The 13,274-nt window shown below is 41.9% G+C and overlaps 1 protein-coding gene across 6 annotated transcripts in view; it reads right to left on the reverse strand.

The window, feature by feature from the left end:
- Positions 1-632: 632 nt before the first annotated feature.
- Uimc1 (ubiquitin interaction motif containing 1) overlaps positions 633-13,274 on the reverse strand; it is a 126,005-nt gene continuing 113,363 nt past the window's right edge. For 3 of the 6 annotated variants that reach the window (XM_045152981.1, XM_045152980.1, XM_004665046.2), the window contains 5 exons: positions 12,815-12,893; positions 11,342-11,504; positions 4,484-4,547; positions 1,896-1,938; positions 633-1,087 (listed from right to left, as the gene is read on the reverse strand). In XM_045152981.1, coding sequence (XP_045008916.1) covers positions 877-1,087; positions 1,896-1,938; positions 4,484-4,547; positions 11,342-11,504; positions 12,815-12,893 — 560 coding nt within the window. In that variant the 3' untranslated portion in view covers positions 633-876. The remainder of the gene's footprint in view (positions 1,088-1,895; positions 1,939-4,483; positions 4,548-11,341; positions 11,505-12,814; positions 12,894-13,274) is intronic. The other 3 variants (XM_045152984.1, XM_045152982.1, XM_045152985.1) reach the window with 3 other exon arrangements.

The following is a 13,274-nucleotide window of genomic DNA, read 5'->3' on the forward strand; positions in this document are numbered from 1 at the left end:
GTAGTTATTTCTGCCATTTGATGTTCTTATCTTTAGAGTCTGCCTGTGCACAAGGACAAACCACATTTTGTTCTGCACTGGCAGGTCTCAGGCAGTGTGGAGAACGTGCCCTACTCCAGCAATGTTACTGAAACAACTTGCTGTTGCCACTATCACCTTGGACAGCAAGAGAACTAATTTTGGTTTAAAGAGATGACTGTCCTTGGCACCCCCAGTGGTTAATCTACTTTGAAAAAAAATAACTGCACAGGAAGTAATATTAGGGTGCTAGGAAGAATGGCAGAACGTGTGCCTCAAAGGTCTTAGGTCTTGGGCTGAAAAATCTTAACTGGGTGAGGAGAGCAAGAATGAAGTTATAGGTCACTGAATAGAAGGACAATAGGGTAAGCAGTGGGATTCAGTACCCTAGACATATACAGAATGGTGTCAGGGACAGTCAAGGCTTCAGCTTGTGTAGTACACTATAAGTGAAGATAGGTGGTATGTTAATGACTAGCAAAGAAATTCACTTAGAAACATCAATTTATGATTCTCAGAACTACCTCTTCAATTAAAATATCCACACTGCAAGTCCACAACACAGAGGAAAAAAGGAAAATCTCAATCTATTGAAATAAGACTTTATACCGACATAGATAAATATATTTAATTTTTTTTATCACTAAGCAAATTCAAACAAACTGTTATAAAACAGAATACTATACACAGTTGTCTGTATAGATCATATAAAACATGAGAACCAAAATGCTGAGCTGGTGCTGGTGGTGAAAATTGCAGAATCAAAACTTGTCAACAGTGAACTGAAGGCCACTATAGCTTACTGAATATGCCCACTCTTTAAACAAATAGTTCTAATCAACTTTCAGACCTAGAAACTCAGGATTTTCTCCTTTTTCTTCTGCCAGCTTTGGTCCGTGTCCGGCCACCTGGCCGGACAGCAAGTTGCTTTTTGAAGTCCACTAAACAATCTGTAACTTCTGAAATGGAAACAAAAGACTTGATGGGAGACTCAGTGAAGTCAAGCTGTGCAAGGGAACTCTGCACTTCTCTGCTGCAGCCTGCCTCTTCCACTCGTGGTGAGGGTAACCTAGGAAGAAGGGAAAAACTGAGGTTCAATATCCACCTACTAACACCAAGTATGTGCTGTGTGCTATACCAGGAGCTTAAAATATATTAGTAGCCCTAATGATCTTTATAATACTCCAACCTGTAGGTATCATCACATGCTGATAAATGGAGCCTGGGTAAAGCCATGGAGGCACAGAGAGGCTACAGGGTGAGACCCAAGTTCCTGCCCCACCTGATCAGAAGATCATGTTTGTATGGGTATAGAAAGGAAGGAAGGTGACAGTTGGGGATGGTGGGCACACCTTAATGCCAGCACATGGTAGGCAGACACAGGAAGATTGCCATGAGGTAGAGGCCAACCTGGCGCTACAGATCAGATCAACCTGGGCTAGAGTAAGACCCTGCTTGAAGAGGAAGGGAGGAGGGAAACAGCTTCCGTGCTTCCTACTTTACCACCATGAGTGAATGGAGAGACCCAGCAACCCTTAACCAGCTAGATCAGGGTCACCAAGTAAGGAGATGGGTCACATTACTTCCATAGTCATTTCTATAAGTAACTTTTAAGTCATTTACTTTTTCTATCTGTTTGCACATGTGTGTTGCCACTGCTGTCTGCTTGCATCAGGCTTACATGGGTGGCTGGAGAACTGAACTCCAGGACAGCAGGCTTTGCAAGCAAGTGCTCTTAACCACTGAGCCATCTTCCTATTCCCTCCACAGTGATTTCTATTTTAACAGTTTAGCTATCAAACTACGTAAAGAATCCAGGCTTTGGCCTGCACTCTGCAGAACTCCAATAGCTACACTTCAATGTACACTCCACTCACCCGAAAGCTCCTGCTTCTGAAGACCTGGTCTTGATCTCTGCACCTGGAGAGATGAAAGTAGTAATGTTGGCAGTCGTCCCACTTCTACTGGTCTGGTGCTTCCTGTGTTCTAGAGACTACTTTTTATTCAGCCTATTTAAAAGCAGCTTAGATCCCTAATCCTCTGACCACAGATTTAGCATTAGCATCTATCAAACTCAACTGTGAATATCTTTGAATGGACTATTTCTGAGTAAATCTACCTCAGATCTGGACTTGCGCAATAAGGAGTTGCCAGGAGGAATCTTCCACCTGAACAGATTCACAAACTGGTGATCTAGAGGAAGCAAGATGTCAGACTTAGGCTGTCTTTTTATTTATTCCATTTTTTTACATTTTATTTTTTATTGACAATTTTTATAAATGTACATTATGTATTTTGATCATAATTCCCTCCCATTGCCTTTTGTCCCCCTTCCACTAAATCCCTTCTCCCCAACTAATCCCTCTTCCACTGTGATGTTTTTTTCGCTCTCTATCACACATGCTGAAATGTTGATGGGCCCAATATAATGCAAGTCTTGTGCAGGTAATGACAGCTTCTGTGAATTCATAAATGCAACAGCCTCTTCATGTCTGGGAGACAGTGTTTCAAAGCACTTCTCCCTATTCTCTGTCTCTTATAATCTTTCTTTCCCATCTTCTGCAATGTTTCCTGAGCCTTGGAAGAAGAATAGAGGTGTCTTATTTCGTGCTGATCATCCAAATAGTCCCTTATTGTCAGCACTTTGATGAGTTTTGAGTCTCATTTGTAGTTACTGTCATCTGCAAAAAGAAGCTTCTCTGTGACTTAGTGGTTAAGCGCTTGCCTGTGAAGCCTAAGGACCCCGGTTCGAGGCTCGGTTCCCCAGGTCCCACGTTAGCCAGATGCACAAGGGGGCGCACGCATCTGGAGTTCGTTTGCAGCGGCTGGAGGCCCTGGTGTACCCATTCTCTCTCTCTATCTGCCTCTTTCTCTTTCTGTCTGTCGTTCTCAAATAAATAAACAACAACAACAACAAAAAAGAAGCTTCTCTGAAGTAAGATGAGAAGAGCTCCTATCTATGGTCACAAGCATAATATTTAGAGGGCCAATTTGATGAGTACAGCATATCCACTTAGCCAAACAGTAGTAGCTTCTCATTTAAGGCCTATAACCTTCCTAGCCACAGACTTTTCACTAGTTTTCAGTATTAGGCATTAATTCCTTCCCATAGAATGGGCCTCATATCCAAAGAGAGCAGTTGGTTAGCCTCCTAAATTATGCCACCCCTGCACTTGTACCACATTTTGCCCAGGTGCGAGTTGTGTAGCTCTAAGGTCCACCACTGGTTAAGAATGCTATGACTTTTCTCCCCCAGCAGCCTGCTGAGCATTTTTCAGCACTATGCCAGCTATCCAACAAGGAGGAAGTTTCTAGCTCATTTCCAGCTTGATTTTTCAAGTGTCCTGAAACATGTGGTGTCTTCACAGTATAGGGTCTTATCAGCATGGGTGTTCAGGAGCACTGGCAACAGCCTGTATTTTGGGGGGTGCCTCAAAGGTCTACCTGACCAGCCAAGGCTGTCTTTTTATAATCAATAAACACAATAGATTTGTTTGTGGGTATGAAATACAGCAGTAGACAGTAAGCAAATCCCACCAGGCTTCAACCAAAGGAACTCTTCCACTTGCATCTAGTAAATCTGACTAACAGCAACTAAAGCAACAATAGTAGTAATAACAGCTAACATCTATCAAGAGCCTACTTATGCCAGGGAATATGGTTACAGCTCTTAGTAGATACAATCTTTGCAATCTCTAAAGTTGGTATCACTAATGCTCCAGACAAATCCACTCTAATGCTCCCCTAAATACCGAAAGCACAAAGAGGAGTTATTTCCTATAATACTGTACGAGCATAGCTTGTGGACACTAAGATAAAAATAACATGAACATTGCACAAACCATTAAGAACGGGCAGTAAGGTCTGTATGTTTGGTTTTCTATGATTGTTCACTTAGAAGTTTTACTTGGGACTTTTGTTATTTTCCTGTGATTTGGAGTCCCGTTTCCCTCTCCCTCTGCCCCCCCCCCCCCCAGTTTAATAGGCAGTCCTACCTCAGGCTTTATAAAGCCTGACATGAAAAACACAAAACTTGGGGGCTGGAGAGATGGCTTAGTGGTTAAGCGCTTGCCTGTGAAGCCTAAGGACCCCGGTTCGACACTCGCTTCCCCAGGTCCCACGTTAGCCAGATGCACAAGGGGGCGCACACATCTGGAGTTCGTTTGCAGAGGCTGGAAGCCCTGGCGCGCCCATTCTCTCCCTCTCCCTCTATCTATCTTTCTCTCTGTGTCTGTTGCTCTCAAATAAATAAATAAAAAATTTTAAAAAAAAAGCACAAGACTTGGTATCTCCCCATGTTCCTGGGGGGAGAAATGGGTAAGATTGAATCTCAAAGGCTGGCTGATTGGGAGAAAAATAAAAATAGTGCACTCACATTACCCCCAAACAACTGGTAGTTGACAGTGGCTATCTCCCCTGAAAGGCTTTAAACAGAAGCCCAGAAAATTGGTCTTGAAGTCCTCACCTGTGGTCTTGTGCTCAGACTGTTCCAAGAGATTGAGGAGTCGGCCTTCATTGTGGCCTTTTTCCTGTGACAGAGAAGAACAGGAATGAAAAGTTACTTCATTGCAGGGTCTAAAACACAATTGCTGAGCCAGGCGTGGTGGCGCACGCCTTTAATCCCAGCACTTGGGAGGCAGAGGTAGGAGGATCGCCATGAGTTCAAGGCCACCCTGAGACTACAGAGTTAATTCCAGGTCAGCCTGGACCAGAGTGAGACCCTACCTCGAAAAACCAAAAAAAACAACAAAAAAACACAACTGCCTTAGCCCAAATTACAACCCTCACCCCCCCCCCAAAGATAAAAAGTGTGGTGACACAGCCCTAGGCAATCTTGCTTTCTAACAAATGACACTACTAAAGAGAACACAGCCCTGAGTCTAGAATTTAACTCAAGGATAGCTACAGCAGCAAGCCAAGTTACTCCACAAAATTTCTATCCAAGAACAGCAGGTTCTGCCTGATATCAGATTTGAGGACATTTAAATTAAAAATCAACAATATTGGGCCGGGTGTGGTGGCAAATGCCTTTAATCCCAGCACTCGGGAGGCAGAGGTGGATGGAGTGCCGTGAGTTCAAGGCCACCCTGAGACTACATAGTGAATTCCAGGTCAGCCTTGGCTAGAGTGAGACCCTACCTTGAAAAACAAAACAAACAAACAAAAAATCAACAATATCAGGGCTGGAGAGATGGCTCAGCAGTTAAGGCATTTGCCTACAAAGCCAAAGGAGCCAGGTTCAATTCCCAAATACTCATATAAAGCTAGATGCACAATGTGGCTCATGTGTCTGGAGTTTGTCTGCAGTGGCTAGAGGCCCTGGCACACACATTCACTCATTCTCTCTAGTAAATTAAAAAAAAAACATTTTTACGTTAAAAAATGAATATCAAGGTAACTTCTATAGGTATCAATGTCAAAACAAATAAACCAGCTCTTTGGTATAAGTAGGCATTCACCTATAAGTCCTAACCCCAAATCACTACTACCCCATCCACAGATAAGTCCCTTTGTTTGGGCATGGCAGTGAATGGCTTCCCCTGACTAAGATGTTACTAAGACTTTACCTTTTATCTTTAAACCAAAACTTACTTTTTCCTAATCTCTAACCACTAGGCCCAGAAAGTACTTACATCTATTTTCCCACTGATCAGGGACCACACTCTGTAATTTCTCTATGGATAGGCTGAAAAGACTTCAACAGAGTTCATTTCACATGTTTTTTTCTAGCAGCGGGGTATATATTAGCTGGAAAGCAACTTGATATAATATTTCAAAAGGCATTAAAATGCTTACTTATGCGTCAGAAAATCTAGCATTGGGTTGGATAGATGGTTCAGTTAAGGCACTTGCCTGTAAAGCTTAATGACCAGAGTTAGATTCCCTAGTACCCATGTAAAGCCAAATGCACAAAGTGGCACATGCATCTGAGTCCCTTTGCAGCAGCTGAAGACCCGCCCATTCTCTCTGAGTCTCTTCTCTTTCTCTGCTTGCAAATGATAAATAAAATATTAAAACAAAAGGGAAATTCTACTATAGGGAAATAATTGGTGACATAAAAATGGATTAATGGTGTTTTTTGGTTTTTTAAAAATTTTTTGTTCATTTTTATTTATTTATTTGAGAGTGACAGAGACAGAAAGAGGCAGATAGAGAGAGAATGGGCACGCCAGGGCTTCCAGCCACTGCAAACAAACTCCAGACGCATGTGCCCCCTTGTGCATCTGGCTAACGTGGGTCCTGGATAAGCGAGCCTTGAACCGGGGTCCTTAGGCTTCTTAGGCAAGCGCTTACCCGCTAAGCTTTTTTTTTTTTTTTTTTTTTGAGAAAGGGTCTTACTACCTAGTTCATGCTGGCCTAGAATCCACTATATAGCTCAGATTGGACAAAAATTCATATCTTCCTATCTCTACATCCTTAACATGACATCATGCTCACCTTAGATTGTTTTGTTTTGTTTGTTTTTTGAGGTAGGGACTTGCTCTAGCCCAGGCTGACCCAGATTTCACTGAGATATAGAGTCTCAGGATGGCCTTGAACTTACAGAGATTCTCCTACGTTGGCCTCCCAAGTGCTGGAATTAAAGGTGTGTACCACCACACCTGGCCTTAATGTTTTGTTTTGGTTTGGTGTGGTTTTTCAAGTTAGGGTCTCACTCTAGCCTGGGCTAACCTGGATTTCACTATGTAGTTTCAGGTGGCCTCAAACTCATGGCAATCCTCCTATCTCTGCTTCCTGAGTGCTGGGATTAAAGGCATGAGCCACCACACCCAGCAGATTAGTGTTTTAAACAATCATATAATACAGATTAAAAAAAAAACCACCTAAATGACCAATAATATGGCAATGGTTAAGTGACCAACAAGATGTTTCTGGGTGTTAAGGTCTGAGATAGGGTCTCAATATGTAGCCTGGTTGGTCTGGAATTCATTATGGAGACCAGGCTGCCTCAAACTTGCCAGTGATCCTCCTGCTCATCTCCCCTGCCTGTGGTAGTATTAATGGTGAGCTGAACTTTACCCAACTGACAGAATTTTTTACTATCATTTATGAGACTGTGCTTTTGTACACTTGTGGAGGTCAGAAGACAATATTTGGATTAATCCTTGCCTGACCATCTCACTTAAGGTAAGACTTCTCTCTCTGGATTCTCATTCTGTTGGTCTTTCCTGGGCTTGCACTGAGCTTCCAGGAAATTCTGCCGAAGCCTGTATCTCGCCAGCAGTGTCAGCATGCTGGGATGAGAGAAACTCGCCACAGCTTCTGGTTTTTTCTGGAGGGTCTGGGGGTAAAAGTCAGGCATTCCATCTTCAGCAGCAAGTACTTGATCCCCTGAACCATCTCTCTAGCTCCACTCACAGAAAAAAAATTGTTTTTAAGTCTAAAAGTAAGCCCAGAAAGATGACTGTACTATACCATAGGGCCTTCTAACCTTTTTGTAAGGAGATGGCTCAGTGAATAAAAGTTGTGGTGGTCCAAATTAGGTGTCCCCCACAAACTCATGTATGTGGAATGCTAGGACCCCAGCTGGGGCAGTTTGGAGGTGGAGCTTGCTGGAGGAGGCATATTGCTGAGGGTGGGCCTTGAGGTTTATTTGCCTCTAGTTTGCCAGTGTTAGTCTAGCTCACTCTCCTGCTGCTGTTGTCCACTGGCATTGGCCAGGAGGCGATGCTCAGCCTCTGCTCATGCTACATGTTCCCTTGCCATCATAGAGCTTCCCCTTGAGTGTGTAAGCAAAAAAAAACCCTTTCCTCCACAAGCTGCTTTTGGTTGAGTGCTTTGTGTCAACGACAAGAAGGTAACAAATATTTCCTTACAAAGTCTTCCATCCCAGATTTGATTCCCCAGTATCCATGTAAATCCAGATGCAAAAAGCAATGCAAGAGACCTTAGCACGTGGACACACCCACATGCAAATAAACAAATAAAACTAAAATAAAAAAAAAGAAAGATCCTTTTCCAATCATGATCATTTCTCATTTGAGATATTTTTAAATACCTCTGTTTAGGTTGGTATATAAAATAGATGTAATAAATCAAATGTATACTGATAACAAAGTACAAATATATTAATTTTGAAATAGTTCTTTGGTGTGTGTGTGTATATATATATAATTTTTACTATTTACTAAGGACAAAAAAGTAAATCTATATACTAATGAGATGGATATGCTTATTTATTTTTTTATTTTTTAAAAACCTTTATTTACTTGAGAGAGAGAGAGAGAAAGAGGGAGAAAGAGAACGGGCATGCCAGGGCCTCTAGCCACTGCAAACGAATTCCAGACACATGCATCCCCTCGTGCATCTGGCTTACGTGGGTCCTGGGGAATCCAATGGAGGTCCCTTGGCTTTGTAGACAAATGCCTTAACCACTAGTCATCTCTCCAGCCCATGCTTATTTATTTTTATGACAAGAACTCAATCTCAGGCTGGAGAAATGGCTCACTGGTTAAGAGCATTTGCCACAAGCATGAGGGCCTGATTAATTTTCCAAGACCCATGTAAATAGATGGGCATGGCCACACATGCCTGTAACTCCATTCATTAGGGGAATGGAGAAAAGAGAAAAACTGCTTGGACTCATGAAAACTACAGCTTCACATTGAGAGAGAGAGAGAAAGAAAGAGAGGGAGGGAGGGAAGGAGAGAGGGAGGGACAGTCTTAAGGTAATACATGGATGACTACAGAGGAAAGACAATGTTCTCCTCTGGCCTCTGCATGCACACAGGCATGTGCATCTGCACATACATGTGCATATACCACACACATACACACACCACCACTGCCAAACATTCTTACTACACATGCAAAATAGTATATGAAGAATTAAATCTTTCCAGGAGTGGTGACCTACACCTTTATTCTCAGCATTCAAGAGGCTAAGGTAGGAGGATCACCATTAAATTCAAGGCCAGCCTGGACAACAGAATGAGCTCCAGGTCAGGCTGGGCTGGAGTTATAGTCTGCCTTAAAAAAATAAATAAATAAAAGAATGGAGCCTGGCCCACACCTTTAATCCCAGCACTTGGGAGGCAGAGATAGGAGGATCGCTGTGAGTTCAAGGCCAACCTGAGACTACACAGTGAATTCCAGGTTAGCCTGGGCTACAGCAAGACCCTACCAAACCAAAAAAAAGGCAAGAGAAACAAAAGAAAATGAGGACTAGAGAGACGACTCAGCAGTTAAAGGCACTTGCTTGCAAAGCCTGACTGCCCATGCTTGATTCCCAGTACTCATGTAAAGCCAGACACACAATATGCCCATGTGTCTGGAGTTTGTCTACAGTGGCAGGAGGCCCTGGCATGCCCTTACTCACTTATTCTCTCTCTCACATAAATAAATAAATAATAGTATAAACTGACATTAGTATGCTTAGGGTGATTTTAGAAATTCTCTCCTAATCCCAAGCCAAAATTCCTTTATTGATATGTTTTTAGAAACTCAATTTCTCTTTTTGTCTCTTTAGAAACTCAAATTTTAAAATTGAGTATTCTTATAATACAACCCAAAGATATACTAATTTAATACTCACATGCTGAGGAATGACAATAGAAAAATATTAAAAAGTCTTTGTTTCCAGTGATTAAACTATTATATTTCTACAAGATCAGAAAAAAAATTATTTATAATAAAAACACTCTTTCATAACATGCAACAGTTCTGAATGTGAGCCAAGGTGTTTCAGACAGTGTTGGTAGATGCTGTGTGGCATGACAACATGTCTGATGCAAAGTGCATGTGTTGGGTGTTCAGGACCATGACTGAAGTGAAGTTGTACAATGTAACATGGCAAGTGTTGACAGAAACATTGTGGGTTCATTTCACATTTGATTTTGGATTAACTGTTGGTTGTTACGCATTCAGAAACCTTTTACCATTTCTAAGTTTTTCACAAATCCCACTTTCATTTTCACTATCCCATATGGAGTTGCCACCAACAATTTAAGAACCTGTGCTACCCAGTAAGTTTTTGTAAATCCAAAGCATAAAATTATACTATAATATATAACACAAAACTATATGTATATAGTGTGTGGAGGTGAAGGAAAGAATTGCATTAAAAATACATAGAAGAAAATGGACTAAAAAATTAAAAGCTGTTATCATTGTGATTAATGGTTTACTGATTCTCATTTTCTACAATGAGCATAGATTACTTTTTAAACTGAAAAAAAAAAAAAAACCATAATTTTAAAAGTATACATCTTGTGGTCCGGGTTGAATTCCCAAGCCTCCTCCCACAAAAGCTGAACACAAAAAGGGCAAGAGGCTTTGATGTACCGATCCGCCAAATGCATATGCATACAAATAAATAAAATATTTTTTAATTATGATTATGGGCTGGAGGGATGGCTTAGTGGTTAAGACATTTGCCTGCAAAGCCAAAGGACCCAGGTTCAATTCCCTAGGACCTACATTAGCCAGATGCATGAGGGGATGCACGCATCTGGAATTTGTTTGCAGTGGCTGGAGGCCCTGGCATGCCCAGTCTCTCTCTCTCTCTCTCTCTCTCCCTTTTTCTCTTTCCCTCTTTCTCTCTGTAAAATAAATAAATAAAAATAAAATGTTTTAAAAAAATTTTTTAAGAAAGTATACATCTTGTCTCAATATGATAAACAGAAGGAGCTGAGGGTGTAGCTCAGCAGAGTGCTGGCCTTGCCTGGGTTTGACTACTCAGCGTAACATAAAACTCAAGTCCCAGTACCCAGGAGGTGAGGCAGAAGATCACAAATTCAAAGTCATCCTCAGCTATATAGTAAGTTTAAGGTCAGTATAGACTACATAAGACCCTGACTCTAGAAAAAGAGGGGTGGCTGATGAGATGGCTAAATGGCTAAGGCACTTGCCTGCAAAATCTAACAACCTGGGTTTAATTCCCCAGTATCGGCGTAAGCCAGATGGACAAATGACCCATGTATCTTAAGTTCATTTGCAGTGGCTAGAGGCCCTGGTACACCCATATTCTCTTTCTCTCTCTCACACACTCTCTCTCTGTACCTCTCTGCCTGCAAATAAATAATTTTTTTAAATACAGAAAGAGGGGACTGGAGAGATGGCATAGTGGTTAAGGCACTTGCCTGAGAAGCATAAGGACCCAAGTTTGATTCCCTAGTACCTACATAAGCCAGATGCATAAGGTGGCATATGCATCTGGAGTTTACGGTGGTGTGGTGGCTGGAGTCCTTGGTGTGCCCATTCTCTCTCCCCCCTCCCTCTCTCAAATAAATAAATAAAAAGATAAACAGGAAGGAAGGGGGAGAGAAAGGGAAAGAGGGAAGAAGTCAGGATATAACAAATGGAGGGGCTATTCCACAGGTACCTTTGGGTTCCTCCTCCGTTGCAGCTGTTTCCCTTCCATACTTGGATGTACTCTACCACGCCCATCTCCTGGGTCAGCCCTGGCAAGCTGGATACAGTTGTCTACATGACACTGATATTCTCTGAGTGGGACGAGGGACTTACAGAGGTAACACTTCTCATTCCTAGCCAATCAGAAGAGAGGGAGAAAAACCAGTTTCAAGATTTGCTTTTGCCCTAGGCTTTGAGATATGTAAATTGTGGTTTTTACATTTCAAAAACTTCTGCTGAGGAGACTTGTCAACCAATGCAGATTCACTCAGCAGGATCACCAATAAAACTAACCCTGTGCCAATCAAAAGGAGTAAGTGATTAGCAGTTTTCCCTTGCTGTTTCTCAGTACCTGCTGTTGCAGCAGTGGGACGGTAATGAAATCAGGTCTTCTAACTATCTCAAACAATGCTGATTGCTCCTCACACATAAAACATTCTGTCAAACTCTTCTGAAATTATGTGTAATCGTTTTTTTCAAAGAGAAGTTAAAATCTTGACAGAAAAGGGAGCACCAAGTGCATTAAATCAAGATGACATTTTTACCATGGTGGTGAACATGTCTGATTAGTAAATCAAGTCAGTCATCTATGTACTATTCAGCCATAAAAATGATAAAATCCTATCCTTTGTGGCAATATAGATGGAACTAGAAACCATTGTGTTAAGTGAAATAAGGAAGACAGAAAACGCAGCAGTGCGTGCCCTTACACTTATGCAGAATGTAGAACAGGTTACCAGAGGGTGGGGATGGGAAGGGGAAGGACTGGTGTTAACTTATACTGACACAGTAGTAGGAGTTTCTGCTTTACTATTATATAGTAGGGTGACTATATTTCGACAAGCTAGAAGAAAAGGGTTTGGATGTTTTTACCAGACAAAAATAACAAGTAGATATGTTTAACCGTATTTAAACATATCGAAACATAACATGGCACCTTGTTAATAAGTAGGACTGTTAAGTTTTCATGTACCAGTTTTTAAAATAAAAAGAACTAGAAAAGTTTCTACCTGTGCCTCACTGAGGTCTGCCAGTAGTGACAGTATACACAGTAGCCCCTTCCTCAGAATGGGCTTCTTAGTCAAGCAGTGGGCAGCCCACATCCCAAGTAAGTCTGCTATATTGCTCAACCTTTTGTAATTCAACTTCTGTATTAAGACATAGCAAAGTGTTCACTACTGTCTCAAAGTACCAGTCATCAAGTTGTAAATTCAAAGAAAACAGAGATCTAAAGGCAGGACAATTTCAGTATACCGAAAGAAGCCAGAGAGGTAACCTACACAGACATAACTTGGCAAAGAAATTAAGACAAAGAAATTCAGGCATCCAAGCAATGATGTGACTGGCAGGCCAAAGAAATAGAAGGTGACGAACTGGTCCCTTCATTCAGTCCAAATGATGGGATGTTAAACAGAAGCTCCACAAATGCAGCACAAATACTTACTTGTCAGAGTCCAGGGACGTCTGTGCTGCTGTCCTGCTATCATTTTTCTTCTTGGCCTCTCTTCGTCTCTGAGTCAATACTTTCTCACCAAAAAGAAAAAATAAAAAAAAGTTAGGGCTGGAGAGATGGCTTAGCGGTTAAGCGCTTGCCTATGAAGCCTAAGGACCCCGGTTCGAGGCTCAGTTCCCCAGGTCCCACGTTAGCCAGATGCACAAGGGGGCGCACGCATCTGGAGTTCGTTTGCAGAGGCTGGAAGCCCTAGTGCGCCCATTCTCTCTCTCTCCCTCTCTGTCTTTCTCTCTGTGTCTGTCACTCTCAAATAAATAAATTAAAAAAAAAAAAGTTAGCTGGCTGTAGACTCAGAAAAGACAAGACAAGGTACACAGGAAAGAGCAAAGCTCGAAACTGTTCTGTGGGGGGAGGGGGAAGTACATTAAACTGCCAGCTACAGAAACCTTTT

The sequence above is a fragment of the Jaculus jaculus genome, chromosome 6 (assembly GCF_020740685.1).
Source record: "Jaculus jaculus isolate mJacJac1 chromosome 6, mJacJac1.mat.Y.cur, whole genome shotgun sequence".
Taxonomy (NCBI): Eukaryota; Metazoa; Chordata; class Mammalia; order Rodentia; family Dipodidae; genus Jaculus; species Jaculus jaculus.